At 43.7% G+C, this 26639-nt stretch overlaps 1 protein-coding gene across 9 annotated transcripts in view; it reads left to right on the forward strand.

The window, feature by feature from the left end:
• IQCH (IQ motif containing H) overlaps positions 1-26639 on the forward strand; it is a 293872-nt gene that overhangs the window by 226294 nt on the left and 40939 nt on the right. For all 9 annotated transcript variants that reach the window (XR_013520764.1, XR_013520762.1, XR_008474182.2 and 6 more), the window contains one exon: positions 15892-16062. Coding sequence is in view for 2 of the 9 variants with exons in the window: in XM_035258984.3 (XP_035114875.2) it covers positions 15892-16062 (171 nt within the window). In the remaining 7 variants the exon portion in view is untranslated. The remainder of the gene's footprint in view (positions 1-15891; positions 16063-26639) is intronic.

Here is a 26639-nt window from a genome sequence, read left to right on the forward strand (position 1 = left end):
CTGATACATGGGAGCTAACCTATAAAGGCGCAAAGGCATGAGAATGATAAATGGACTTTGGGGACTTGAGGGGAAGAGTGGGAGGGAGTGAGGGATAAAAGACCACAAATATGGTGCAGTGTATACTGCCTGGGTAATGGGTGCACCAAAATCTCACAAGTCACCACTAAAGAACTTTCGTATCCAAATACCACCTGTTCCCCAATAAGTTATGAAATAAAATAAAATAAATGCATTATCATCCTACCTCCCACATATTGCCTTCATTCCTACAATTTGCTTTTCCTTTTTTGTCTGCTGATAAACAACTTCTCTTCCTTCAAAACATATTTCAAAGTCCAACTCATATGGAAATTCACCTTAATAATCCCCCTTCAAGTGCCACTTCATCCTCTAGCCCTAGCTCAGATCTGAAGTATGGCACTGATGGCCAGACTAATTATTAATAATATTAACTACTTACTGTATTTTTGACATGTGCCAAGTACTCTGTTATGTATTTTACACGTAGTAACCCTAATCCTCACCTCCTGAGAAGTAGTAGTATCCCTAATTTACAAATGAGGAAACTGAGGCTAGAGTGACATGTTCAAGGTCACACAGCTATTAAGTGGCAAATCCAGGGTTCACACCATGGCTTATTTGGCTGCCAAACCTGCGTTCTTTCTTTCTCTCACAGCAGATACTCACTGTGGTACTGCACTGGATTGATAGTGACTTGCTTTGTAAATATCCTCCCCGCCTCCACCACTATCAACAAAGAAAACGTATGTTTCTCTTATAATGTCCTCAGTATGCTTGTTGAATTGAGTTGAACAGCTTAAAGCCAGAAAACACATCTTCTATTTTTTTTAATATATTCCATCCTTGTGCTCAGCACATAAGGTAATCATTAAATGTTAATGACTAAGTGAAATGGAATAAAATCAGTGTTGTGGTCGCCATTTTTAAGCTTTAAGAGTTTAAATGTGCAGCCCATAGACAGCACCACAGCTGGGAGCGCCATATTGCCATTAAGCCAGAAGGTGGATTCACGGGATGGAAACATTGAAAACAGACACCACAAGAATGGTTAAGTCAGTTTCCAAACCACTTTCTACAAGTAGCTGCTGCTTTTTCCCCCATAATAATTTCACAATAATTAGCCTGCTAGGTAAGAAATCCCAGGCAAAAACCTGCGTCTCAGAAGAGTTTAGAACAACCACTTAAGTACTGGGTCAAGGTAGGAGGTGATGGGGACAACAGGTAGGGTCATTCTCATCTAGCTGGTCAGAAGTGTAAGATAAATGCCATCTAGATATTACGGGCTTTATCTTTCAGAATAAATGGCTTTATTCTCATAATTAGCTTGATAAAATGCAATCGCACATTCCAAGCCATACGGATATCAAAATACGTATTTGGTGAGGAACGGTGTCTTACGCTACCAATTTCTGCTTCCTTTGCTTTCTTTTCTCATAGCACACAATTTCTAACATTTTTGCCAAAACCTTACTATGTAGCTTTTTAACTTAATTAAATATATAGGCAATTACTGACACCATCTGTCTTCATAGAAAAAGAACAAGAAGTGACACAAAAGCCTGGGATTCTGAAGGGGATATTTAGCAAACAAAATCTTCTAGTTCCACCATAGTAATATTTATTTTTAGGAGCCCTTCTGTCATTTTTAATTATTTGTGTTTCTTAGAAATAATGAACTTGGATTATACTTAGAAAGTGGTGGCTTTGGTATGATTTTTTAAAAAAGGAAATATCAGATAATCCATTGCTTTTTCAGTAAAACAAAAACTTAAACACGTGGTTGAACATCTGTTACTAGTACAGTCTAACACGGCACTTAAAATCCTTTAAAATCCCTGAAAACCTTTATCAAGTTACATGAATCTTTTGCATAAATGGAATTGTTTTAGCAATATGTATATTCCTTTAAGCATATATTTTGCTTTCTTAAACATAAGATTCATTGTGTTCCCTATCGTTCCGAGCCCTTATAAATAAATGAATGCAATTGCTTCTCTTCTTAAAGCCTTTGTCTTCCCCTATCATGTTACATTCCTGTCCCACCCCAGAGTACCTCCCTTATGTCTGTTTTTGTTTTGTTTTGTTTTGTTTGAGACAGAGTCTTGCTCTGTCGCCAGGCTGGAGTGCAGTAGTGCGATCTCTGCTCACTGCAACCTCCACCTCCCAGATTCAAGCAATTCTCCTGCCTCAGCCTCCCGAGTAGCTGGGGTTACAGGTTCATGCCACCACACTCAGCTAATTTTTGTATTTTTAGTAGAGACAGGGTTTCACATGTTTCCCAGGCTGGTCTCAAACTCCTGACCTGGTGATCTGCCCACCTCAGACTCCCAAAGTTCTGGGATTACAGGCATGAGCCACCGTGCCCGGCCTGTTTTTTAAGCTTTGTAGATGTCTCCATAAATGTCTTAATAGGTAAATGCTATTAAACCCACCCCCTGGAACTTGATCAGATAAAGTTAGGAACCATCTAAGTCCAAATAATGCAACAGCATTCACATCCCATACAGAGGACACAGGTAGGAAATATAAAGAACATGGAGTTCCCCAGGGAGGACAACGGTGTTCCCCTGCAGCTTTTCCCCAGACTGGAGGGAGCATGTTTCAGATGCCATGTGATGAAGCTAAGTTCCTAAAGTTAAATAGAAGTGCGCAGGACACAAGGACATTTCTAAAGAGGCTCAACAGAAAGACATTTCTTAACTGGGCTCAGTGGTTCACACCTGTAATCCTAGCACTTTGGGAGGCTGAGGCAGGCTGGGATCACCTGAGGTCAGGAGTTTGAGACCAGCCTGGCCAACATGGTGAAACCCCATGTCTCCTAAAAATACAAAAATTAGCCAGGCATGGTGGTGCATGCCTGTAGTCCCAGCTACTCGGGAGGTTGAGGCAAAAGAATCACTTGAACCCAGGAGGTGGAGGTTGCGGTGAGCCGAGATGGCCACTGCACTCCAGTCTGGGGGACAAGAGGGAGACTTCGTCTCAAAAAAAAAAAAGACATTTCTCAAAGAAATGGCACTATGAAACTTCCATTCATATCGAAGACGTATGGCATGCCAAAGAATATGTTAGCTCAGATTTTGAGGGACAGCACCAACATATAGATTTTATACTTTTTATTCCCTGTTTAAAGAAAGAAATTTGAAGAAAGTCATTTCACAATTATTTTCTACAAACTGCCTCATAGATTCTGTGTTAAATGCTTAGCAGATACAGGTAGAGCTAAAATTAAGAATTTACACTTATCTGCCATGACTCAATAGCATTCTAGTGTATTCTCCTGAGAGGAAGCTGTACATTGAGAAACAGTGGATTGAATTTTAGAAGAGGTAGAGGAGAAGGAGGGAAAAAAGAGGAAGGGAGGAAGAAAATACCACCCTTAATGCCATTTCTTTCATTTGCTAGAAAACAAACCCAGGGACAAATGGAATCAGAGGGGGCTCTCAGTTAAAAGCAGCCCCTGGGGTGAAGCTCAGCAGAACAGAGGCCTACCATAGTGAGCAAAGCACCTACCGGTCACCCAGGACTGTAGGACATTCACTCAGGTGGAACTCCAGGGTGCCTTTTAGCCAGCAGCTACTCAATTGAAATTTTTCCCAGCGCCCTAAAGCTCCACCCACACGTTTCTGGAAAGCGCCACAGGACTTTTATTGATCACAGGTAGGAACCTTGGCTTTTTGCCTGTACTAAAGGACAGTATTTCTTTGTCCTTACACAGTTCCTATATCACAGGCTCTCAAAGTGCTTTAGAGACAAATAATGGGAAAGGTGAGACAGAAAGGTGTTAAGTGACTTTCCCACAGTCCCACAGTAAATCACAAGCCTTCCCTGGCTTCAGAGATCTCTGGCAATTGGGGGAGCTTCTTGCTGTGGCTGCCAGCATCACAGTGCCCTCTCACATTCTGCCAGGCATTTGTTTCCCTCGCCAGGCTGAGAGCAATCACCAGGATCAAGCACGGTAGAGAAAAGCTGGCCTTTTGGGTGAGGTAAACCTGTGTCTTCATCCTCGCCCTGCCACTGAGCTGTGGAACTTGGCACATTTCTTGGGTTCTTCGCGCCTCCATTTTCCCTTTCATAAAATGGGAGTATGAATACCTACCTCATAAGGTTGTTCAGAGGATGACCTGAGCAAGTACTTGCCACACTGCCTCGCACTTAGTAGGCCATTAATCTGCATCAGTTTCCCTTCCACTTTCCTTTCCCACATCTCACTCCTTGAGTCTGTCCTACATGGCAACTTCGAGGCAGCTTTCTAAAGATTGCTGCCATTCAAAAGGATGTCCTATGAGCCTGAGGGTGCTGAATCTTCCAAACACCAGAGTCTGTAGACAGCAGAGGCAAAGTCATGGAATCCAGAGCCATCTCTCAGGTAACTGAATCCAACTATCCTTATGGGTGTGAAGGAGCATCTCTTGTCTGTGTTTTCAAGGAAGATTTTTTTCCCCTTGTGTTATCTGATTGAATCACCCAGCAAAGATTGATTGGGCACTACTTCTATCAGGAGTGCTGTGCTGGGTGTTATACAGGGTGTAGGCATGAAAAAGAGAGATTCTTGCTCTCAGTCTCATTTTCCTCTCTAGGAATTTCCCAGAAGTAAACAAACTTGCCTTGAATTTGAACTCAAGGGCTCTGGACTCTGGTTTGAACTCTGCTCCTGACCAAGTCTCTTCCCCTTGTAAGCCTCATGCCTAGGGTTTGAGGGGACTGGACTAGACCAACTCTAAGGCCATAGCTCTGACAGTCCATACTTTTTGCCTATATATTCTGCAACTGAGGTTCTTTATTGAAAAATTCTGGTTTCCTGGAATTGTCAAGAAAACTGGGAAGGAAAGGAGAACTGAGCAGATAACTCATTCCACCGATTAGGGCCAATACCACATGCTCTTCCTTACCGAGAGAGGATTTTGCTGCCAGACGGTCGTCAAAGCCTGTTCACAGGCATCCTCCCCAATGGGATCTACAGAACAAGAGCTCTTCAGCTTTCAAAATCCTCACAGAAGCCTGTTGGAGATCATTTGCAGTGACAGTAAAGGAGCACTTCTGAACTAAGAGAATTCTTCACCAACCCTGTCATTTATAGCATGGAAATTGAAAAGGGCCAATAACTATCTACAGTGTGGGATTACTATATTGAATTGCCATAGAAGGAGCATATGCAATTACTAGTCCTAGAAACCTGAAATAGGTTATAAAAATTGGGTTTTCATGTTTATTATAAATTTGTGCTTAATGTCAAAATAAAGTAGCATTCAAAAAATTTATAATAAAAAAAAGCAAAGAAATACTTTAAAAGAAATGAGTGCCGGGCGCGGTAACTCATGCCTGTAATCCCAGCACTTTGGGAGGCCAAGGCGGGTGGATCACAAGGTCAGGAGTTTGAGACCAGCTTGGCCAACATAGTGAAACCCCGTCTCTACTGAAAAAAAATACAAAAATTAGCTGGGGATGGTGGCACATGCCTGTAGTCCCAGCTACTTCGGCGGCTGAGGTGGGAGAATTGTTTGAACCCAGGAGGTGGTGGTTGCAGTGAGCCAAGACCACGCCATTGCACTCCAGCCTGGGTGGCAGAGTGAGACTGGTTCTCAAAAAAAAAAAAAAAAAAAATAGTATGTAATTCTGTATTTTTATAAATATTAGCAGTTGGGCCATTGGTCTTGAAAGTAACAGGTAGGGTCATAAATTTATAGAGGATGCAGAGGAAACTCAGACAAGGAAGCAGAGAAGGAAAATGTATATTAAAAGATTTGTGATTTTTTTACAAAGGTAAAAAATATAAATATAGCTGCTGCTGATGAAAGTTTAAGTTTCAAGATTTTCCATTTTCGATCCTCAAATTCATTTTACATATAGTTTTTGCATATCCTGAAAGAATTTCCAAAGTCACAGAGAAGCTTCTGGCACTCTGAAAAATTGATCTACTCATGCTGGCAATTCAGTGTCATAGGAAGAACTAGCCTGGAAGTCAGGAACCTGGGCTTTGATTCTCCTTCCTCCCCTAAATATGGGACCTGAGAAGTCATTTCACCTCTCAGAGTGCTAACCCATAAAATGAAGAGATGGGAATGATGGAGGTCATTCTCAATCTGCCAGGACAGTGCTGGTTAAGACCTCCCTGAACCCTGAGTGTTTTTAGTTTCAGAGATTCCACCCTACATCATATCAAATGTACTAAAATCCATTTCATCTCTTCCATGAGGATAATCACGGAACGTGATTTAGGCATAACTATATAAGTGTATTGTACATGACTGTCATGTTCCATTTTGTCGATATTTTTAAGACGTTGCTACTTTGCAGTTTTCTTTTTTTTGAGACGGAGTTTCACTCTTGCTACCCAGGCTGGAGTGCCATGGCGCGATCTCGGCTCACCGCAACCTCTGCCTCCTGGGTTCAGGCAATTCTCCCGCCTCAGCCTCCTGAGTAGCTGGGATTACAGGCACACGTCACCATGCCCAGCTACTTTTTTGTATTTTTAGTAGAGACGGGGTTTCACCATGTTGACCCGGATGGTCTCGAACTCCTGACCTCGTGATCCACCCGCCTCGGCCTCCCAAAGTGCTGGGATTACAGGCGTGAGCCACTGCGTCTGGCCCGGTTTTCTTTTTATATTTGGGAACCAGGAACTCCTTTTTTCAGAATCCAAAAGTTTTGAAGGCCTTTGAAAATCATGGAAGCCTTAGGTACGCCTGGCCCTGAGTGCTAAGTGGTGGGGCACGGATGGTTTGCAGCGTCTTACCCCACCCACCCCAAACACCCCATAGAAAGCAGTGTCCAGGGGGATTGGTACAGAGATGGAAGCTCTAGTTGCTCAAACAGAGCTGCGTGGAGCTGTGATTTAAGTCATGCCCAGAAAGATAAGTAGGATTAATAGAGACAGAGGGGAAGGCTTCCAAGCTGAAGACCAAGAGGCTCGGTTGCTGACCAGGGTAACTGCCCTGTACAGCGACAACCGCTGTTCTTCACTTCTCCAAAGGACCGGGCTATCCCAGCAGCTGCCACCAGGTGGCAACAAGCCAAGAGGCTGCGCTCCCCTCAGCCTATCGCCTTAAGCCAAGGGCCGATTGCATTGCATTTTAATGGAATGCAAACAACTCTTACCAAATATCGTAATCACATTAATATTTTACTAATTGAAAATGCTTACAGTGGGGTGTACCACCTCCTTTAAAATTAAGCATGAGGTTTGCTGTTTACCACAATGGTGAGCTCCATGCTGTCTGGAGATTCAGTGATCCAAGTGGGAAAAGGAGATGTCATTTAGTCACTGTCTCAGAAAACGTGTTCTCTTTATAATAGCTGGGATTCTGGAGCCTGTATTTAAATAGAATCTGCAAAGAGTTAAATGTGCTCCCTGTCTCTGAGAAGCTGGCAAGACATGGAAGTCAAGAACCAAGTGAATTCTTACACCTGTTCCAATTCTGCTCCCAACAGTCAGATGGGGAGGAAGTGGTCAGGACCCAAAACAGATTTGTGTCTGCCAGGCCTCTGTAGTAATAGTCTCACACATTGTCTCATTTAGCCACTGTATGCACACATATTTCTAAGGGGTAGATCCCATCAGGCCTGTATTAATAGACAAGGAAACAGGCCCAGAGAGGGGAAAGAAATTGTTTAAGACCACAAGGCCAGCACTCCCAGCAAGGTCCTGTGACTCTGGTCCAGGGCACTCTCTGTCCTGAGAAAGCCATCCGTCTCTCCCAAGCCACAGTCCCTTCCAATCCCATTACCCTCAAGCTGCTGTTGCTTCTTTTCCCCTACCAAGCTGACCCATCCTTCTCCACTTTACTGCATCTTGGCCTAAATGTGATGAGAAGTGGGCTGAACTGCCTCTGCCACGTCCCCTAGGGAAGGCCTCAGGTCCTATAGACCTCAGTTCTTACCAACCCAGCAGAATCTTGAGCCCCAGGCCCAGAAGTGAGAGCAGAGAAAAAGCTGCTTCCCTCCCAGGAACTGATTCTGTTTTATCCCTAGAGCCTAGCCACACACATCCTCCTGATTTTACAGCTTCAAAGAAAGAAAAGGTCCCTGAGATTCCAACCCACCCTCTATAACATGGTTTAACAAAGGCATCTCAAACTTAACACCCCCAACCCTGAAATCCTGATTTTACCCTCCAAGCTATTCCTCTAGCATTCTGCCCCAGTGGGAAACCGTGACACCATCCTCCCATTTTCTTCAAGGTGGACGTTTTGGAGACCCTTTTGACTCCTTTTTCTCATACTGCATATCCAATCCACCAATGAGTCCTTTTGGTTCTACTTTTGAAAATTACCTATAATACAACCACTTCTCCCACCTTCCAGTTACCAAAGTGGTCTAGCCACCATCGTCTCTTACCCAAATGACTGCAAGTCTTCCTAATGGGACTTCGTGTTTCCATCCTCGCCCCCTCATGGGCTCTTGTCGCTTCAGTCAGAGTCACATAAGTCAGCTCACATCACTCCTCTGCTCAGCACCCTCAGTGCATTTCCAGCGTCCACAGCTGTAAGAAGGAAATAAGTCCTTGGCTCTGTACTTAGCCAAACCAGTAAAAACAGAGGGAACCATGGCCTACCCGTGGCTGTATTCTCCACCAACCAGGGGAGATGGGCAAATGACTGAGTGCTTGGTCTTGCTCTAGAAAAAAATCAAGTGGTCCAATGCTAGATTCTCTGTCGGATTGGGGCTGTGGACGCTGTCAGCATGGGCAGAGAGGTGACTCCCACATCCCTTGGCCAACCAGCTATTGAGCATGATGGGCCATGTATCACAGTTTGCTCTGAAGGCCTGATGCCATTTCTGGGGTGGGTGAATTCTCAGTGCTGCATGTCTCAGAGTTGGCTTATTTGGAGGGCCTGTCATTTAAAAAATTCTCCACAGTATGATAAACATACACAATTCCCTTTTAGCCTCATAGATACATTTGGAGGCAACAGAGGGAGGATTCACCCAGACTACTATCCCCAGTGAGTGATCAGTCAGGGAAGTGTGGCCCAGAGAGGCAACTTCTTGTGGGTCACAGATATTTGTCTCAGACCCTGATACAGAAAGCTGGGGCCTTTAGTGGGTCATTTATCCTGTCTGGAATCTCTGGTTCTTTCGCTTACAAAAAGAATAAGAGAAGACAAGAAAACTTTGAGGTGAGTCTGCAGAGCATCTGTGGATTTGTAAAGCTCAGAAATCCTGATTCTTCAGTGAGTGTTATTTGATCCATAAATTAGTCTCTGAGTCCCGTACGTGCCCTGCTGACCACAAGAAAAGGGTGGCAAGAGGCAACACCAAACCGTTTGCTAAGAATTTTATTTGCACAGAATGTAAGGCCTGAGCACATCTGCCCACATCTGTGTGCTCTGCCACCTATTCATCCCGCCTGTCACCAGAAAGAGGCATAAGCAGCAGGGGTGAGCAGGCAGCCTCCATCTGCCTAGAACATCTCAGGCAAAAGGGGCTCAAGACCGGGCTTCTCTCCCACCCCTCCCCACAGATAAGCATACCACTACATTGTCATCCCAAAGCTTGCAGCCCAGATCCTGGGAACAGAACCATTCTGGGCAAGCTCACCTCTGCCTGACTCCTGCCCTGTCTACTGTCTCTCACATGCCCAGGCCTCCCAATCCAGCTGTGGTTCACAAGGCATCCAGCACAGTAGGAGTCAGGACAGTGGAGAGCGGGGGCCTCTGCAGCACCTCTGCCTTCCCTGCCCCACTGGCCCTGCTCCTTTGCAGGGTACAATGTACTTTTTTTTTTGAGATGGAGTCTCACTCTGTTGCTTGGGCTGAAGTGCAATGGCATGATCTCAGCTCATCACAACCTTTACCTCCCGGGTTCAAGTGATTCTCCTGCCTCAGCCTCCTGAATAGCTAGGACTACAGGTGTGCGCCAACATGCCAGGCTAATTTTTGTATTTTTTAGTAGAGACGGGGCTTCACTATGTTGGCCAGGCCAGTCTCAGACTCCTGAACTCGTGATCTGCCCACCTCAGCCTCCCCAAATGCTGGGATTACAGGCGTAAGCCACTGCACCCAGCCACAGTGCACTTCTTTACAACCTGTCCAATAGGAATAGAATTCGGCCAGGTGCAGTGGCTCAGGTCTGCAGCCCCAACACTTTGGGAGGCTGAGGTGGGAGGATCCTTTGAATCCAAGAGTTTGAGATCAGCCTGGGCAATGAGATCTTGTCTCTACAAAAAAAAAAAAAAAAAGAAACAAAGAAAGAAAAAGAAAAAAATTAGCTAGGTTTGGTGGTGCAAACCTATAGTCCTAGCTACTCAGGAGGCTGAGGCAGGAGAATCACTTGAGCCCAGGAGGTCAAGGCAGCAGTTTTAGTATTATCTTATTATTAACACTTTCTTATTAATGAGATATTTTGCATTCTTTTTTACATCCTTAGTCTTCAAAATCTGATGTGTATTTGTACCATTTAGAGTGCTCAGGAGCCACAGATGGCTAGTGACTACCGTATTCAATAGTGCAGCTCTAGAATATACATGAGAGTCTACATACAATTGCAGTTATGATTCTGCTAATATTAACATTGACCAGTAACATTTTGTGAGATTCTCATCTAGTCTTTTCCACATATATTAATTTTTCAAAGCTGAAGTCATGTTGCTCATGTAACTTTCTGTCCTCTTCTTGCTGTTTTGCACATCTTCCAAAATCATCAAAAGTCACAGCCACTATCTCTATTATATCAGACTATCCCATCACTTGGATGTGTCATAATCTTTTTAGGCACCGCCAAAATGCTGGGACAGTGACAGTGTTCCAGTGATATAAGTAATGCTGAGATGATTATTTTTTGTATTCCTTGTGCTTTTAAGACCTTTATATAAATCTCTCTAGCATTCTAACCATTTTCAACAAAGTGACCTTTGAATATCATCAATCACTCAAACAACTAGCAACAAGGGATTTCTGACTGAGAGCTGAGATACCTTAGGTTCTCATCACTCACCTTTGGCATCTGACTCTGCCACCTAGGGCAACCACTTCACCTTTCACGCCACAGTCACTCCATTTATAAATTGACTGTATTAGGTGATATTTTTTTTTCCTGAGACAGTCTTGCTCTGCCGCCCAGCTGGAGTGCAGTGGCACAATCTTGGCTCACTGCAACCTCCGTCTCCTAGGTTCAAGCGATTCTCCTGCCTCAGCCTCCCAAGTAGCTGGGATTACAGGCACCCGCCACTATGCCCGGCTAATTTTTGTGTTTTTAGTAGAGACAGGGTTTCACCATGTTGGCCAGGCTGGTCTCAAACCTGTCCTCAGGTGATTGGCCTGCCTCGGCCTCCCAAAGTACTGGGATTGCAGACGTGAGCCACCATGCCTAGTTGTAGTAGGTGATTTTTAAGGTTCTTTCCAGCCCTAACCTTCAGTGATGTTTTTCCCTCACCCTCACATCTAAACAATTAACCTGTCAAGCCAGTTATTATAAGTCATCATAATCAAGTCATGTCGAAGCCACCATATAAACACTTTAAAAATCCATCCACATCCCCCATGCCCACTCATGGTGCTTTGTTCAGGCCCCCATCATTGATCACCTAAAGTGGGACAAGGATACCTAGTGCTGAGATATGAGGTTCTAAAGTTAACATCAGAGTTCCAAATCACGAATAGGATTAAATGGGCTGGGTGCGGTGCTCATGCCTAAAACTCAGCACTTTGGGAGGTCAAGGTAGGTGGATTACTTGAAGTCAGGAGTTGGAGACCAGCCTGGCCAACATGCGAAACCCTGTCCCTACTAAAAATACATTAATAGGATTAAATGAGAGGTGTGAGAACACACGGGTCTGGCACAGAAGAAGCTCAGTGAATATTGGTGCATTTGAGTCTGAAACCAGCCTCAAGTGACGCACCTGGATCTCATTCCCTAAAAGTTCCAAAGGAGGAGCTCACAGTGAAACCCTAGAATTGCGAATGCCCTCTGCCACATGCCCTGCCCCAGACACTAGGTGCTGCAAGAAGACAAAGACTTGGCAGCTTCCCCTAAAGGGCTGGCAGTCTAGAGGGGGAGATAGGAACCCCTGTGCACAAAACAAGCATGCCTCAGGCGGCGTCTTCAATGGAAAGACCAGATGGAGAACAGAACAATTATCTGAGCAAATCAGGCAAGCCTGCTGTTGAGGAAAAGGCTTAAGAAAATTTGTCCTCCTGTTTCCTTTGAGAACCAAGGGGTCGGGGCAGCCAGAGAAAGCAAAAGTGTTTCAGCTCTAGAAACATGGAGTTGTGGTCTGTGCTCTATGATCTTAGGCAAACTATGAGGCTGCTTTTTTGTCTCAGTATCTTCATCAGTAAAATGGAAATAGAGTAATACCAGCCTACTGGATTGAGTTGTGAGGTTGAGTAGAACAATTACATATGGGGAAAACAGTTATTAAAGGGGTGACCTAATAGCTAACATAGACAATGGACAATGTGCCTCCTAAGCATCTGCTCTGAAAGTGAATGTTTAGTAATCATTAAAAAGCATGTGTAATGAACTTTTTTTTTGTTTAGTTAATTTTATTTCCCTATTTTTATTAAATAGAGTTGGGGTCTTATTATGTTGCCCAAGATGAACTCAAACTCCTGGGCTCAAGCAATCTTCCCACCTCAGCCTCCCAAAGTGCTGACATTACAGGTGTGAGCCCCCGCACCCAGCCTGTACTGAACTTTATAATTTATAAGGCAATTTCATGTGCATTTATTTTGTTTCTAAAATCCTGTGTAGTATTATCATTTGCTCCTTTTGCACTTCAGGGCCAGGCATGGTGGCTCCTACCTGTAATCCCAGCACTTTGGGAGGCTGAGGCAGGCGGATCACGAGGTCAGGAGTTCGAGACCATCCTGGCCAACATGGTGAAACCCCATCTCTACTAAAAATATAAAAATTAGACAGGTGTGGTGGCACACGATTCTCTTGTGGTTCAAGATAATCACTTGAACCTGGGAGGCAGAGGTTGCAGTGAGCTGAGATCACACCAGTGCACTCCAGCCTAGGCAGCAGAGTGAGACTCTGCCTCACAAATAATAATAATAATAAATTAAAAGTTAAAAAAAATACTGAGATTGAGAGAGCTTAACCAACTCATTCCAGTTCCCGCTGTGAGGGCCAGATTTCAGCTCTCTGACTCCCTCGTTCTCACTCTTTCCCTACACTGCTCTGCCTTCTTATTAAAATCCTTATTACCAAAGCATTAATATTATTAACATAAATATTAATAATGCTTGCGACATATGTTTCCCTTTGACCAAGGACACTAAAACATCAAAATAGAAACTCTGAAAAAAAAAAAAGTCTGACATACAAGAATAGCAAGCTCACTTTCTCATATTAAGGGAAAGTAGCTGTCCCCATCTGATTTGCATTTCATGCCATACAGCAGGAAATATTTAAGTTGACAAATAGGATATTTACAACTGCAACAGATACTTGGCAGTTAGTTTTTAACAATTGTTGCAAATGTGATTTATCTGCTATTATAAAAGGGCATTACTGTGCGAATGTGACTCCTGAAATTAGCTTCAGTTTAGCAAGGGGCCGTGACAGCCTGACCTCTTAATATCCTTATAATGATGCCATTTACATTCAATGCTTACTCAAGTCACTCACTGCTGGATTTGTTTGAGAGGAGTCCACTCTAGGGCAGATGTATTATGTATTTTAACACAGCGTTGCTGAGTGGGGCAAATGTAGGCCTTCTAAGAGGAAAAAGTGTTTAATCAAGTCTTCACGAAAATGTGTTAGTTTCCAACTTCCTACAGTGAAAATGCATTACTGCTAATTACAGCATACTCCAGAAATACTTCATGTTTTCTCCACAAGACATTTTCATGGCATGTCTTATATTAAACATAAAACATGTTCTGATCCTCTGCAACTTTAGTTTTTAATTTCGCCGGAGAATTATTACACAGGATAAGGACTGGCTGGGCCAGGATCAGGAAATGGGAAGAGGGTAGACTTGAAGCCAGGTAGAATTGGATTCAAATCCCGACACCACCACCACTTCCTAACTCAGTGGAGTTGGGTACCTCCCTGAACCTCAGTTTCTTCATCTGTGACATAGGCTTATTATTTTTCAGGCTGCCACAGAGATCTGAGATGTTTATGAAGCACCCAGCTTCATAAACACTGTAGGTACGGCCAGGAGCGGTGGCTCAAGCCTGTAATCCCAGCACTTTGGGAGGCCGAGGCAGGTGGATCACGAGGTCAAGAGATCGAGACCATTCTGGTCAACATGGTGAAACCCCGTCTCTACTAAAAATACAAAAAATTAGCTGGGCACGGTGGCGCGTGCCTGTAATCCCAGCTACTCAGGAGGCTGAGGCAGGAGAATTGCCTGAACCCAGGAGGCGGAGGTTGCGGTGAGCCGAGATCGTGCCATTGCACTCCAGCCTGGGTGAAAAAAGCAAAACTCCGTCTCAAAAAAAAAATTTTTGGTACTTCATGGGCCAGTCGTGTTTTTGTTGCTTGTTTAAAGCTCAAATGTCACCTTCATGATGCAGGTGTCATTAGACAAACCCATTCTGTCCTTTCTTTCTGCTTCAGTAGCACTTTCTTCCATTTCATTATTTAATCATATATAACACTGTATTGTTTAATTGGATATGTATGTATCTGTCTTCATCTTTTTTTTTTTTTTTTTTTGAGACGGAGTCTTGCTCTGCCACCCAGGCTGGAGTGTAGTAGTGTGATCTCGGCTCACTGAAACTTCCATCTCCTTGATTGAAGCGATTCTCATGCCTCAGCCTTCCAAGTATCTAGGACTACAGGTGCATGCTACCATGCCTGGCTAATTTTTGTGTTTTTAGTAGAGATGGCATTTTGCCATGTTGGCCAGACTGGTCTCAGGTGATCCTCCCGCCTCAGCCTCCCAAAGTGCTGGGATTACAGGGATAAGCCACTGTGCCCAGCCTGTCTTCACCTCCCTGATGGCAGGGCCTATGCCTATTTACCTTTGACTCTCCAGTGACTAGGAGGATTGAACTGAGGAGGATTCCCAGGGTGCTTCTGGATCCATTATGAGGATGGAGAATGACAAGGGCAATGAAGGTTGATCTGCCACAGGAGAGGGAAGAAGTAACATGTGACCTACTGTTATCTTTGCCAGTTTAGCACATAGTAGATGCTCAGTAAATATTTGTCAAAGGAATTAATGGACATTACTCAGTTACCTAGCAATTAACATTAACTTGTAACTAACATCTATTTTTTAAAGCATTTTTATTTTTATTTTTATTACATCATACTATTTTTCTAGTAACACTGTGATACAGGTAGGTTAAGGTGTTATTACCAATTGACAATTAAGAATATTGTGAGGTTGTAGGATTGATAAATAAGATCACCCTGCACTCTCATGAGAAAATGGGGGTAGACCTAAGACTTAGAGGCCAACCATAAATTTTCCTTAAATATCATCTTGAGGTTCCCAGAGGGGCTGTCACTACTTTTTCCAAAATCAGGGCAAATGGCCCTTTCTCATATTCATCACTTTTTTTTCCTCTTTCTGCTCTACTATAGTTTCCCACTCTCTGAAGCTTCTGTCCAGCTGCATTTTCTCAGTAGAAAACCTGGCACTGACCACCTGCACTGACCTGCAGGCCATGGGCAGAAAACTCAAAGTCAACACGGGCTTTTCAAGACTCAGCATATCTGTCGGATTGTCTTGGCCAAGTATTTCTGTAACTTCCTACAAGAACCTCAAATCTTCTGGTTAGAATCAGACTCCATTTTCCAGTTGCACAATGTAGAAACAGAAGTGAAAACATCTACTCAATTAAGACATGTGGCCACTGGTTTCACTTAGTCTGATGTGGTTTGATCTAGTTAGGCAGGTTTTGGGGCCTTCACTACCATTTGATCTCACCCTCACCTCATTTCTACATCTCCTGTTTTAATCAGGTGTGGGCAACGGGCCTTAACCTCGCATATAGTGACCAGCTGGCCCTGACTCAGCTCACGTTATACCTGACAAACGGCCGTCTGGACTGCAGTTTGAACACCCTGGAAGTGCCCCGCTTCGTTCCAAAGGAAAAGAAGAAAAACAACCGCATTAGTGCGCTGTCAGTGCCGGTAAGCAAGAGATGCTTCCCGAAGGTCCTCGGTTCAGCAACACTCACTGCCACTGCTGAGCTCTGTCTAGGAGCCAGGCTCTTTGAGTTCAGGAAGAAGAAAGGGCCTCAGGCAAGTCACTGGACCTGTCTGAGCGGGGTCTGGGAATGCGAATGTATTGGCCAGAGGAAAGGGAGAAGGCATTCTGATCTAAGCTGCAGTCTGTGGAAGTGTGAAAGAACGTGGGGCTCCCTTCTCCTTTCCCTGGGCAGGTACACCTATACCTATTGCCTCCACTACCAGCTGTTTCTCACAAAACTCATATTTTTCCAGTCCCACTCTCTTTTGTGAGCTTCAGATTCATGGGTCCAAAATCCTATGGAACATCTCTGCTTAGAATCCTCAGAGTTGGCTGGGTGCAGTGGCTCGTGCCTGTATCCCAGGACTTTGGGAGGCTGAGGCAGGTGGATCACAAGGTCAAAGGATGGAGACCATCCTAGCCAACATGGTGAAACCCCGTCTCTGCTAAAAAAAATACAAAAAAAAAAAATTAGCTGGGCATGGTGGCATGCACCTGTACGCACAGCTACTTGGGAGGCTGAGGCAGGAGAGTCACTTCAACCCAAGAGGTGGAGGTTGCAGTGAGCTGGGAGAGATCACCCCACTGCACTCCAGCCTGGGTGACAGAGAAAGACTATGTCTCAAAAAAAAAAAAAAAAGAATCCTCCAAAACTGCATTGCATTCATCATTCTTCCTGTACTTCCTGTTAGTGGGTCAAGCCAGAGGCTGACAATATAACCCGCAGTCCCACATCCCCTAAGCAAGCAGGTCGTGTTGAGTCTAATAAGATGCCGCTAACCTGACCCCTCCTCTCTCCACAAAGATAGTGTCTTAGTTTCGGCTTTTTCCATCTCACACCTGTATTCCTCCTCACTAAGATTCCCTTCCCCTGCCTGTCCATTCAGCCTAAACAGACACAGCAGTCAAGGTGGCAAGGTGAAAAGCCAGTCTGAGTGTGTTGTTCCCCTGTGTGTGATTTCAATGGACTCCTGTGATCCTCAGGAAAATCCCACTTCCCAGCTTGCTTAAGGAGCCCCATCATGATCCACCTCTTCCCACAGCTACTGCCTCCCTTCTCATCACTAGCACCATCGGTGATGGGGCTGGGGCCAGAGTCCTGCAGGTTACCAACCTCAGCACCCTGAGTAACAAAGGGCATAGACCTGTGGGAACAGTGGGTGCTTGGTTGAACAGGCTAGGTTGATCATGGAGAGAGAGAACAAAGGTCAAGGGGACCAGATGCCCTTTGTGCAAGGGTGTATTGAGGACTCTCTGGCCACACTGCTCTCACAGCTGCCAGAGGGTTTCACTTATAACAGTGGGCTTCACACTTTTTTTTGTTTGTTTGTTTGTTTTTGTTTTTTTGCAAACGAAGCTCTACTTGATATCCAAATATGTCAAACAGATGAAAGAGAAACTCTGGTGAATAAAGAGACCCAATACAAGTGTCCCAGAGATGCCTTTTCCAAGTGGTCTCCTGCCTCTCTGATGAACCCCTTTGGGTTCAGGAGACACCTCTGGATTTGAATAATCTTTGACTCTTCCCACGATCTCTGCAGTCACGATCAGGAGAGCTCCTGATGTCTTGTTGGAGGCTCAGGCAGCCTCCTTCTTCCCCTTCTCATCCAGTGAGGTACCAGGAAGAACCTTGCTCACAGGAATCCCCTTGATCTCGTTCCTTGTAAGAAATGAAGCAGAATTGGGCTGGGAGGAGAAACAGACCTCTTTTAATTATGACCAGGACCCTGCTAAGAGGTTTTCAGGTCCAACTCCACCCGTGGCCTCCATCCTAACCCGAGGGACGTGCGAGATTCTATGTTCAATGCTAGAGGGAGAAACAGCAGTGACACTTGAGCCCTTCTGGCCAGTGAACCTAACTCTCTGTCATATCTGCAAGAAGCTGGGAGTCAGGCATGGTGACTCACCCCTGTAATCCCAGCATCCCTGTAATCCCACCCCTGTAATCAGGCCAAGGTGGGAAGATCATTTGAGCCTAGGAGTTTGAGAGCAGCCTAGGGAACATGGCAAAACCCTGTCTCTACAAAAATATAAAAATTAGCTGGGCTTGGTGGTGCATGCCTATAATCCTAACTACTGGGGAGGCTGAGGCAGGTGGATCACTTGAGCCTTGGAGGTTGAGGCTGTAGTGAGTCATGATCATGTCATTGCCCTCCAGCCTGGGTGACAGAGTGAGACTCTGTCTCAAAATAAAATAAAATAAAACTAAAAAGCTAGAAGCAAAATGGTATTCAGCACAAATTTCCAAAGACAATTAATTGCAGCTTTTAAGTATGTTGCTTCAGAAGGGTATCAGCAGAAGTTGTGCTTTGAATGAGAAGTACTGTCCCATTTTCCCCATGTGGCCTATAGGTTTCATTCCGAGCTGTAGGCAACACTCTCCTGTGATCAAGTCTTAAACACTTTTAGAAACTGCATGCACACAAAAAGGAGGCATTATGATCTTCAATAAGGCAAATGCCTCTTCAATCACTGGAGAAAAGCTATGTAGGTTTTCTGATGTAGGAATAAATTGAGAACACACTTTTAGTTTTAGAAAGATACAAACAGATGTTCCCAGCCTTGAGCCACTGTGCCTGTGTTGTGCACACATCCTCCTGTGCATGTGTACACACATGATCAGCGATTTTCTTTTAAAAGAAGCATGTGCACAGGCACACACAGCACAATTCACAAGCAAATCGAAGCCTCCTGAACAAGGGTGAACAGACTACGATGCCATCAAGTTTATGATCAGGCAGTCATCATAAACCCCCTTTGAAGATTGAAGGAAAAGAAAATGCACAGATGAAACCACACTGATAATGAGAGCACATTCAGAACTATTGCCTATAAAATGCTTCCAGTGTGGGACCTTTTCTTTAATAATATGCTGTGTAGGAGGAAAGCAAACACCTTCCTGGACTCTCAGAAGAGCTGTTGTCTCATCTCAGAAACAGGTGGCAGAAGTGTCACTCAGATCCACTTCAACCAGGTGAATGGGTTTCTGATTCACTAACCTCCACAAAGAACCACTTGAACATGTGTGAACAAGGCCTGATAAATCATCCCAGACGTGCATGTTTTAGAAATGAAAAGGAATCGCCTAACAGTGTTTTAACTTTCCATTAACGTTCTGTCCAAACTGCATCCATAGTTACCCTCTTCTGTCAGTTTTCACTCTTCCTCTCTCTTTCTGGAAGGCCACGGTTGGTGACTGTCCAAAAGGGAACGTCTCTGCCAACATCTTCACACAACCCAAGTCATTTATACATGTTTTAGCAGCACAGGATCTGTAATGAATGATTAAGTAAAACCTTTTGTGTTAAATTATGATGTTAATAATGATTCTGTCTTCTGTAATTTATTATATATTCTCAAATGCTTCGGGTTTGATTTTGATAGAATGCAACAACAACAGAGTTTATGTGATGACTTTATTTTTAGAACTCCTTCTTTGAAGGCACACGTTTCCCTGCTACTGCTGCTACTGTAATTATGTACAAAACCAATCACTCATTAGAGTTAGGATACATTATCTTCTAGACAGATGAGGCTAAATAAGCAACACATTAATAATTCAGAGAGCAGTTCATTATGCATGTGGATGCCTGCTTCATAACCGAAATAAGAACCTCATCAGCCTCTGCCAACCCTTAAACAATAGTTCTGTGTTATTGCAGCCACATTCAAGTTTACGCTTGTTAAACTGCTACTTGGGTTATTTTATCAAACATTCATTTATTTGTGGTCCCTTACTGCCGAGAACAGATTTTGGAAGCTCCTTTTTTAAGTTAATGATTTGAGCAATGGGTGTTATTAATTCTCAGAATATTATAAACATGATTAATTTTCAGGCAGAGATTTATTACATAAGGACTTCAACTATGTCAACTGAAATGCATCACTGTCAAAACAAGTATCATGGTGAAAATAGAATATGTTCCACACTTCAAGTGCTGGTGCTCAGAACTAAATCAATTTAAATTGTGGCTGAAGCAAAATTATATTCTCCAGTGAAAAGGAGTATTTTGAGCTTCCTTTATTTAGCTTGAAGCATTCTTGTTAGATTGTGATTTAGAAAGGTAGTTTAATAAGACTAGACTTCTACAAAGAATATTTTGTCTTTTTTTTTTTCTCCTGTTTTACTAGAAAAGACTAACCTCTGAAATTCCCACTAATTCCAAATGTGGCCAGTGGAAATTTGGAGTGAAGAATACTGGTCTGGGAGTGAAGGATCATGAGTTCTGATAATGGCTTCTGGCCTCAGTTTCCTCATTTGTAAAATAAGGGAGGGCTAAATGATCCCCAGGGTCACTTGGGGGATTTGATTTTCCAGGGCCCATAGAAAGCCTGGTCCAGGTACAGCCTCATGTGTTGTGAATGGCTGAAATGGGGACATCTCCTATACGGGGACAGAGGAAGTCCCATTTCTCTGTACTACAGACTTCAGGTAAAAGGTCTTTTTCTTGCAGAATCTTTTTTTTTTTAGACGGAGTTTTTGTTCTTGTTGCCCAGGCTGGAGTGCAATGGCATAATCTCAGCTCACTGCAACCTCCGCCTCCTGGGTTCAAATAATTCTCCTGCCTCAGCCTCCCAAGTAGCTGAGATTACAGGCACATGCCACCACACCTGGCTAATTTTGTATTTTTAGTAGAGATAGGATTTCTCCATATTGGTCAGGCTGGTCTGGAACTCCTGACCTCAGGTGATCCACCCACCTCAGCCTCCCAAAGTGCTAAGATTACAGGCATGCGCCACTGTGCCCAGCTGCAGAATCTTGGTGGCTCACACCTGTAATCCCAGCACTTTGGGAGGCTGAGGTGGGCAGATTATGAGGTCAGGAGATTGAGACCATCCTGGCCAACATGGTGAAACCCAGTCTCTACTAGAATACAAAAAAAATTAGCCAAGCATGATGGTGTGTGCCCGTAGTCCCAGCTACTCAGGAAGCTGAAGCAGGGGAGTCGCTTGAACCTCGGCAGCAGAGGTTGCAGTGAGCTGAGATTTCCATTGCACTTCAGCCTGGGCAGCAGAGCAAGACTTCATCTAAAAAAAAAAAGGAGTAATATGGTAACACGTCATATCCTAAGTTCTCATCAGCCATTACCTTAGCCATCAGGTGCTACTTTCAGCAAGCATCAACTAGAAGTAAATTCTGCAGATATTTACCCAACGCCTGTTTTGTGCCCGGCACTCTACCAAGCACAGAGGATATAAGGGTGAGTAGCAAAGCACTCCAGTTTATCAAAGGACACAGAGCCTTTACTCCACCCAAAGTACTTTGCTAAGTGCTTTCCATGAATCTTTTGGCAGTCCGATATATTAGGCCGCTGCTGTTACTATTCTCATTTTTGGATAGGAATACAAGATTAAGAGATGCTAAGCAATTTGTTAAAGGTCAGTAGGGAAGCCAAGATTTAACCTTGGCCTGTGTTTAACTCTCATGCTTTCCAACCTGCCTTGCATCAGCAGAGGATCCGTGATCCAGCTGGAGCTTGTGCTCATCCCTGAAGAAGTCCCTTGTTGATGCCATAGAGAAACTCTTCTTCCAAAGGAGGATGCATTTCCCTGTGTGACGAAGTTGTCTCCAGGAATATTGCCATTATCCATTGGCTTCCTATCTGCCCTGAGCTCAGCCTCAGCTTTTGAGTCTCATTCTGAAGCACTGAATGAACAAGAAGTTCATAGAGGAGTCTTAGATTTTAAAAAGGACATGTAGCTGGACATGATTTCCTATACATAGTACAGATTTCCAAGCAAGTAACAGAGCATGGAAAAGAGCATCACTTGCATCACGAACCATATAGAAAAGCTTGACTATGTTCTTAAAAAACTAAACAGTTCACACACTAAAAATAAGCATGAAGTATAATCTTTAACTTTAGTCTTAAAACTTGATTTTATAAAAATCAAGTTTAATAGGGTTCTCATTTAATTTTTTGAAGTACATAATATATTCATATGCTTCAAAAGGCAAAAGGTGGAAACAGTCACACATTGACAAATCTCCTTCCCATTGATCAGATCCCCCCTTACCCTACAAAGGTAACTACCATTCTGTGTCTGTACATCCTTTCAGAGCATCGTTTTACATATACAAGTAAATACAGGTGATCCTTTCCCCCCTTTTATACCCAAAATGTAGTCTATAACACATACTGTTCTGCATCTCACTTTTTTCTTTGAAGAGCTTTCTGTAACAGTTCATTAAGAACGTTCTCAGAGAAGGGAGCACTACACACTGGGGTCTACTGGGGGGAATAGGGGAGGGACAGCACGGGAGGAGCTGGGGAGGGATATCATGGGGAGAAATGCCAAATGTGGGTGAAGGGGAGGAAGGCAGCAAAACACACTGCCACGTGTGTACCTATGCAACTATCTTGCATGTTCTGCACATGTACCCCAAAACCTAAAATGCAATTTAAAAAATTAAGTATAATTTAAAAAAAAAAAGAACGTTCTCATTTCTTTTTTTTTTTTCGGATGCAGACACCTGAGCAGTCGTTATTTCTTTTTTACAACTACGTATTATTCTATGGCATGGATGTGCCATAATTTATTTATCCTTCCCCCATTGGTAGATTTTTGGGTTGTTTCCTATTTTTTCATATTACAGTGCTGCAGTGAATAAGTTTGTATATGTGTGTGTGTGTGTGTATGTGTGTGTGTATATGTGTGTATGTGTGTGTGTATGTGTGTGTATGTGTGTGTATGTGTGTGTATGCGTGTATGTGTGTGTATGTGTATGTGTGTGTATGTGTGTGTGTATGTGTGTGTATGTGTGTGTATGTGTGTGTATGTGTGTGTGTATGTGTGTGTGTGTGTGTGTGTGTATATATATATAATTTTTCACGTTTCAGGTATATCTTAGAATACACACCATAAAGTGGAATTGTTGGCTCAAAGGACATAAGCATTTTTAATTTCAGTAGGTATTTCCAAATCATTTTTTTTTTTTTTGAGACAGAGTTTCGCTGTTGTTACCCAGACTGGAGTGCAATGGCATGATCTCGGCTCACCGCAACCTCCGCCTTCTGGGTTCAAGCAATTCTCCTGCCTCAGCTTCCCGAGTAGCTGGGACTACAGGCGCACACCACCATGCCCAGCTAATTTTTGTATTTTTAGTAGAGACAGGGTTTCACCTTGTTGACCAGGATGGTTTCGATCTGTTGACCTCGTGATCCACCTGCCTCAGCCTCCCAAAGTGCTGGGAGTATAGGCGTGAGCCACCACGCCCGGCCTTCATTATTTCTTTTTTGATCCTTGTCAAACCTACATTAATTGGTCTCTCCTCAGAAGAGACTAGTTTACACAAATCAAGCTTTTAATAATGATGTTTTCTATTTATATAATGCTTTATAGTTTAAATATACATGAGCTTATATGACCCTCATGATAACCCCAATAAATTGATGTCAAGGATTATTATATCCATTTTACAGAATAGGAAACTGAGGCTAAGCAAGGTTAAGTGAGCTGCCCAAGTCATAAAAGTAGTACACAGAAAAGCCCAGGTCTTCTGATTCAAGTCACTTTCTGATGAAAAACCTTATTGGTTAGTTGGTCAATTTCAAATTTAAATAATTGACCTTATTTTTGAAGCTTAATTTAATACGTGAAAATAATTGCTAATGTTTATTGAGAGCTTACTATGTGTCAGACACTATTCCAAGGTCTTTACGTTCTCATCTAATCCTCATCTCATACTCCTAGTACTCCTGTGCTATTCACTGTGCTCTCTGGCTGGATGTAAGACAACCCTAGGTGACTGATAGTTTTTTCCTGAGAAACTGTGAAGTTGGTTAAGTCTTCTAAAAGGTAGGTGTATCTTGGCCAGGCATGGTGGCTCACGCCTATAATCCCAGCACTTTGGGAGGCCAAGGTGGGAGGATCATAAAGGTCAGGAGTTTGAGACCAGCCTGGCCAACATGGTGAAACCCCATCTCTACTAAAAATACAAAAATTAGCCAGGTGTGATGGTGCATGCCTGTAGTCCCAGCTACTCTGGAGGCTGAGGCAGGAGAAACTCTTGAACCCAGGAGGCAGAGGTTGCAGTGAGCCAGGATCGCACCACTGCACTCTAGCCTGGTGACAGAGAGAGAGAGAGAGAGAGAGAGAGAGAGAGAGAGAGAGAGAGAGAGACCATCTCAAAAAAAAGAAGAAAAGAAAGAAAGTAGCTACCATTTATCAGGTTCCAGGCTCCAGGCACTGCAGTAGATGCTTATTTAATCATCAGACGACAAAGTTCAATGATCTATTTAAGATCACACACATAGTAAGTGGCCTCATCAGGTTTTGAACTTCTTTCTCACTCCATATAAGCTTCCCACTACAGAATTCTGCTTGTATCCTCACCTCTAACTCGCTGGGCAATAAAGGTCTGGACTAGGATGATGATGGTTATGGAAAAGAAGGTTGGTTGGGAGACATGTATCAAATATCCTGGCTCTTCTTTCAGATTCTTTATGAGTCATAAGCCCCAAGCTGGGAAAAGGGGGAGTTGCACTCTGCATCTATAATGAGGAAGAAGCCTCAGGGTAGCCACCCTTATGTGTTGTACAGTGATCCTGTACTACTGGACAGTGAGTGAGCTCTGCTGCTGTGCTTTGGAGCCAAGATACATAGCTGCTGGACTGTGCTACCACATGCCTGCCTGCCTATCTCTCTTGTTGGCTGGGGCCTGGTCTTGGTTTCTCTTGTTTATATACTATGGCAGCATAAGACAAGTTTAGAAGACAAAAATAACCTTGGAATTATCTTGTGAATTCATGACAATTACCGTGCAATTACATGCTCAGTAACCACAATGGAATTCAACAGTGTTTACAGTTCACTTCCATGTGCAAAAGCCCATGCTTCTGGGCCTTTCACTATGAAGGTGAGAGCATGGCCAGCCTGGTATGGCAGGGGGAGCAGGTCTGATGGCCATGCCCATCCACATAGACTAGCCATCTGGGCCAGAACTTCTCCAAGCCTGTTCTTGTTACCCCACCAATTATTCCTGCTTAGTCCACCTGAGCAATGCTGTCTTCTAGCAGGCAAGACCTGGAACAACTGCCCTGAGTTATCCTTCTCTAAGGATGGTGTGACTGTCCCCTGTGCCTTGTAATAATCACCTGCTTTTGCCCCAAAGCATTTATCAATGGGCAGTTTATTTCTTGAATTACATCCTTTGAAGAGTCTCTTAAGTCAGAGGGAAGAGAGCTATCCACCTAATCTGTTTCATTTATTCATTCTCCTTTATTTAATAAGCACCGAGTGCCTGTTCTGTGCTGGTATCATGCCCAAACCGGAGATTCAGAAACCAAACACCACCTGCCCTCAGAAAACTCCCAGTCATAGAAGGGAGAAGGCCAGGGGAACAACTCACGATTGATAGGTCAGGGTGACAGTGTACAGTTGTGAGGCATATGAGGGTCAAATCAATTCTTTGTTCTTAGAAAAACCCCACTGGCTACAAATGGGACGCTACTAGTGAGGCTACGCAACTCAAGAGGTCTTAGCCTGTAGGGGCCTCACACATCTGTAGATGTGGACTCGACTTGCATTTAGGATGAAGCAGCCTTAACTAGTGGTACTGATGACGTGACCCTCGGACACAGGATTTGATGTAAATGTTGAAGAAAAAGACATCACGTGTGGGGGGAGCATGTCACCAAATGTGGCCATGAAATCTGAGTGAGTGTGTGTGTGTGTGTGTGTGTGTGTGTGTGTAGAGGGAGAGAGAGAGGGACGCAGGAGAGGAGAGGATGTGTATTCTCTACAGGGAACTCAGTCCACCCCAATTCCCCTGTATTATCTCAGAGACAGGAGGCTAGGCTGAGGCCTGATTATAATGTATGTGAGGTCGCTACGATTCCTTATGGCAGCTCCAGACCAGTGGCACCACCTTTTCCTACTCCTCTTCCAAGTCACTGTGCAAGTCCGGGTACCTGGTTGCCCAGCAGCTATGCATCACCACAGTTGAAGAACCAGGCCAGGCACCTTTATCTTCTAAAAGACCCTAACATTGACCTTGGCCCTATATGATGCATGTTCTCCAAATTTCCAGCTATCCAAAGAGAAAAACGGCTGATTGACTAAAGGCAAATATCACATCTCACAAAGACCATGCTAGAAAACTGCCAGGATCCAATACTTCATCTGGTACATATTACATTTTAAATGTTTTTAAGAAATACATAATGACAGCACTTTGAACCTGCTATCACCAATCTCTTTGGCATGGCTTTCACTGATAGGCAAGCAAGATAAAGAAGAGCAGTTTCCCCAAAGAAAGAAAGCAGTATCAAAATTCTAATGTGAGGTGGCCCATGCTCAGTGACTTATTGCTGCCAAAATTTAAAGTATGGGAAGAGAGGGAAAATGCCTTTACAGCAGAGAAACTTGTAAAGCTTTTTCACAACTTTCAAAAGCCACTGTAGCCAGGTGATAAAGGTTAACATCATCAGTGATGAGTCACATTGATACCATGTACCGTTGATGTGAGGTGAGGAAAATGGCAGATTGCCCATGTGGTCTTCCTCTCAAAAACACA

Source organism: Callithrix jacchus, chromosome 8 (assembly GCF_049354715.1).
Source record: "Callithrix jacchus isolate 240 chromosome 8, calJac240_pri, whole genome shotgun sequence".
NCBI lineage: Eukaryota > Metazoa > Chordata > Mammalia > Primates > Cebidae > Callithrix > Callithrix jacchus.